Source organism: Staurois parvus, unplaced genomic scaffold (assembly GCF_062004578.1).
Source record: "Staurois parvus isolate SC_StPar_1 unplaced genomic scaffold, SC_StPar_1.0 ptg000769l, whole genome shotgun sequence".
Classification (NCBI taxonomy): Eukaryota; Metazoa; Chordata; class Amphibia; order Anura; family Ranidae; genus Staurois; species Staurois parvus.
Window position 1 is genome coordinate 789,735 of NW_028318565.1, and position 1,588 is coordinate 791,322.

At 55.0% G+C, this 1,588-nt stretch overlaps 1 protein-coding gene across 1 annotated transcript; it reads left to right on the plus strand.

The window, feature by feature from the left end:
- The first annotated feature begins 431 nt into the window (after nucleotides 1-431).
- On the plus strand, nucleotides 432-1,177 carry LOC149444870 (histone H1-like). Its single transcript, XM_089654486.1, has one exon. The coding sequence runs from the start codon at nucleotides 439-441 to the stop codon at nucleotides 1,120-1,122; it is 684 nt and encodes a 227-aa protein (XP_089510612.1). The 5' UTR covers nucleotides 432-438; the 3' UTR covers nucleotides 1,123-1,177.
- The last annotated feature ends 411 nt before the right edge of the window (nucleotides 1,178-1,588 follow it).

Below are 1,588 nucleotides of genomic sequence, written 5' to 3' on the forward strand. Positions count from 1 at the left end.
GCGGATTATAGTGGGGGATGGGAGCAGATTGTTTTGTGGGTAGAATGTGTCCCCCCAAGCAGGTAGAAGGCAGAATGGGCCCCCCACTCCGGAGGATGGTTGTGTTTGCAGCCTCTGTGTTCAGACTCGTGAGCAGCTCCTGACAGCTGGAAGTGACCCCCGATAAGTGACAGTCCAGGGAGCAGATCGGCTCCCCGGTGCACATCGGACATCGTTCTATTTGGGAATAAAATCGGTTTTCTCTCTGCCCGGGAAACACAACGAGAGAGAGAAGATTCCCCGACTGTGGAGAGACATCCAGTGGGCGTGTGTGATGTGTAACCAATAGCAGGACAGAGTGGAGTTGTGTGTCAACCAATCGCAGTGTTCGAAGGTCTGTATATAAGGCGGAGCGCCGTGTGATTTGTAATGAACTATTGTGGAAACATTTCCCGAGTCATGACGGAGACTGAGAGCGCCCCAGCCGCCGCTCCTCCAGCGGAGGCCGCCGCCAAGAAGAAGCCGGCTAAGAAGGCGTCAGCCGGAGGAGCCAAGAAAGGCATCAAGAAGGCGTCCGGTCCCGGCGTGTCCGAGCTCCTCGTCCAAGCCGTGTCCGCTTCCAAGGAGCGCAGCGGGGTGTCCCTGGCCGCCCTGAAGAAGGTCCTGTCCGCCGGAGGATACGATGTGGACAAGAACAAGAACCGCCTGAAGATCGCCCTCTTGGCGCTGGTGACTAAGGGGAGCCTCGTCCAGGTCAAAGGCCATGGGGCCTCCGGATCGTTCAAGATCAACAAGAAGCAGCCCGATGGCGCCAAGGCGAAGCCCAACAAACCGGCTTCTAAGAAGGCTACAAAGTCCCCTAAGAAGGTGGCCAGCAAAGCCCCCACCGCAGCCAAGAGTCCCAAGAAGGCCGCCAAGTCCCCCAAGAAGAAGGCGGCCGGCAAAGCCCCCACCGCATCCAAGAGCCCTAAGAAGCCGGCCGCCAAGAGACCGGCAAAGGCTGCAGCCAAGAAGGTGACCAAGAGCCCCAAGAAGAGCAAAGCTGCAGCCAAGCCGAAAAAAGCCGCCAAGAGTCCCGCTAAGGCCAAGCCGGCAGCTAAGAAGGCGGCTAAGCCCAAGAAGGCCGCTCCGAAGAAGAAATAATGGGCGGCGACCTCCTTCATCTCCACCCCCCAAAGGCTCTTCTCAGAGCCCCCCACCTCCTCCCAACAGAGCTCTCCATACATACAGACATCGCTGAGTGCGCACTGCTCCGCATGTCCGATATAGAAGATCTCATAGAAATAAATCTACAATTCCCACACACTGTCTGAGGGATCTCTGGGGAGGGAGGGGGTACGACTAAACATTCACATTTCTTCTCGATCATTTCAGAATTTCATGCGGCCATTCTGAACGTTCTAATGAGAATCCTTCTAATGATCGGGAGACGCATCATCCTCTGGACAGGTTAGAATGATCAGCAACAAGCTGTGAGCTCAGTTTTGGAAAGATTGAGTTTGAGGAAGTGGAGTGACATCCATGCCGATATGTCACTTAGTAGGTTAGTAATTCGAGAGGAGACTGAAAGGGTGAGTAGAAAGATAGATTTGTGTATCATCAGCATAGA

Coding starts and splice junctions, on each gene's coding strand:
- LOC149444870 (XM_089654486.1), top strand. CDS start 439: ATGACGGAGACTGAGAGCGCCCCAGCCGCCGCTCCTCCAGCGGAGGCC.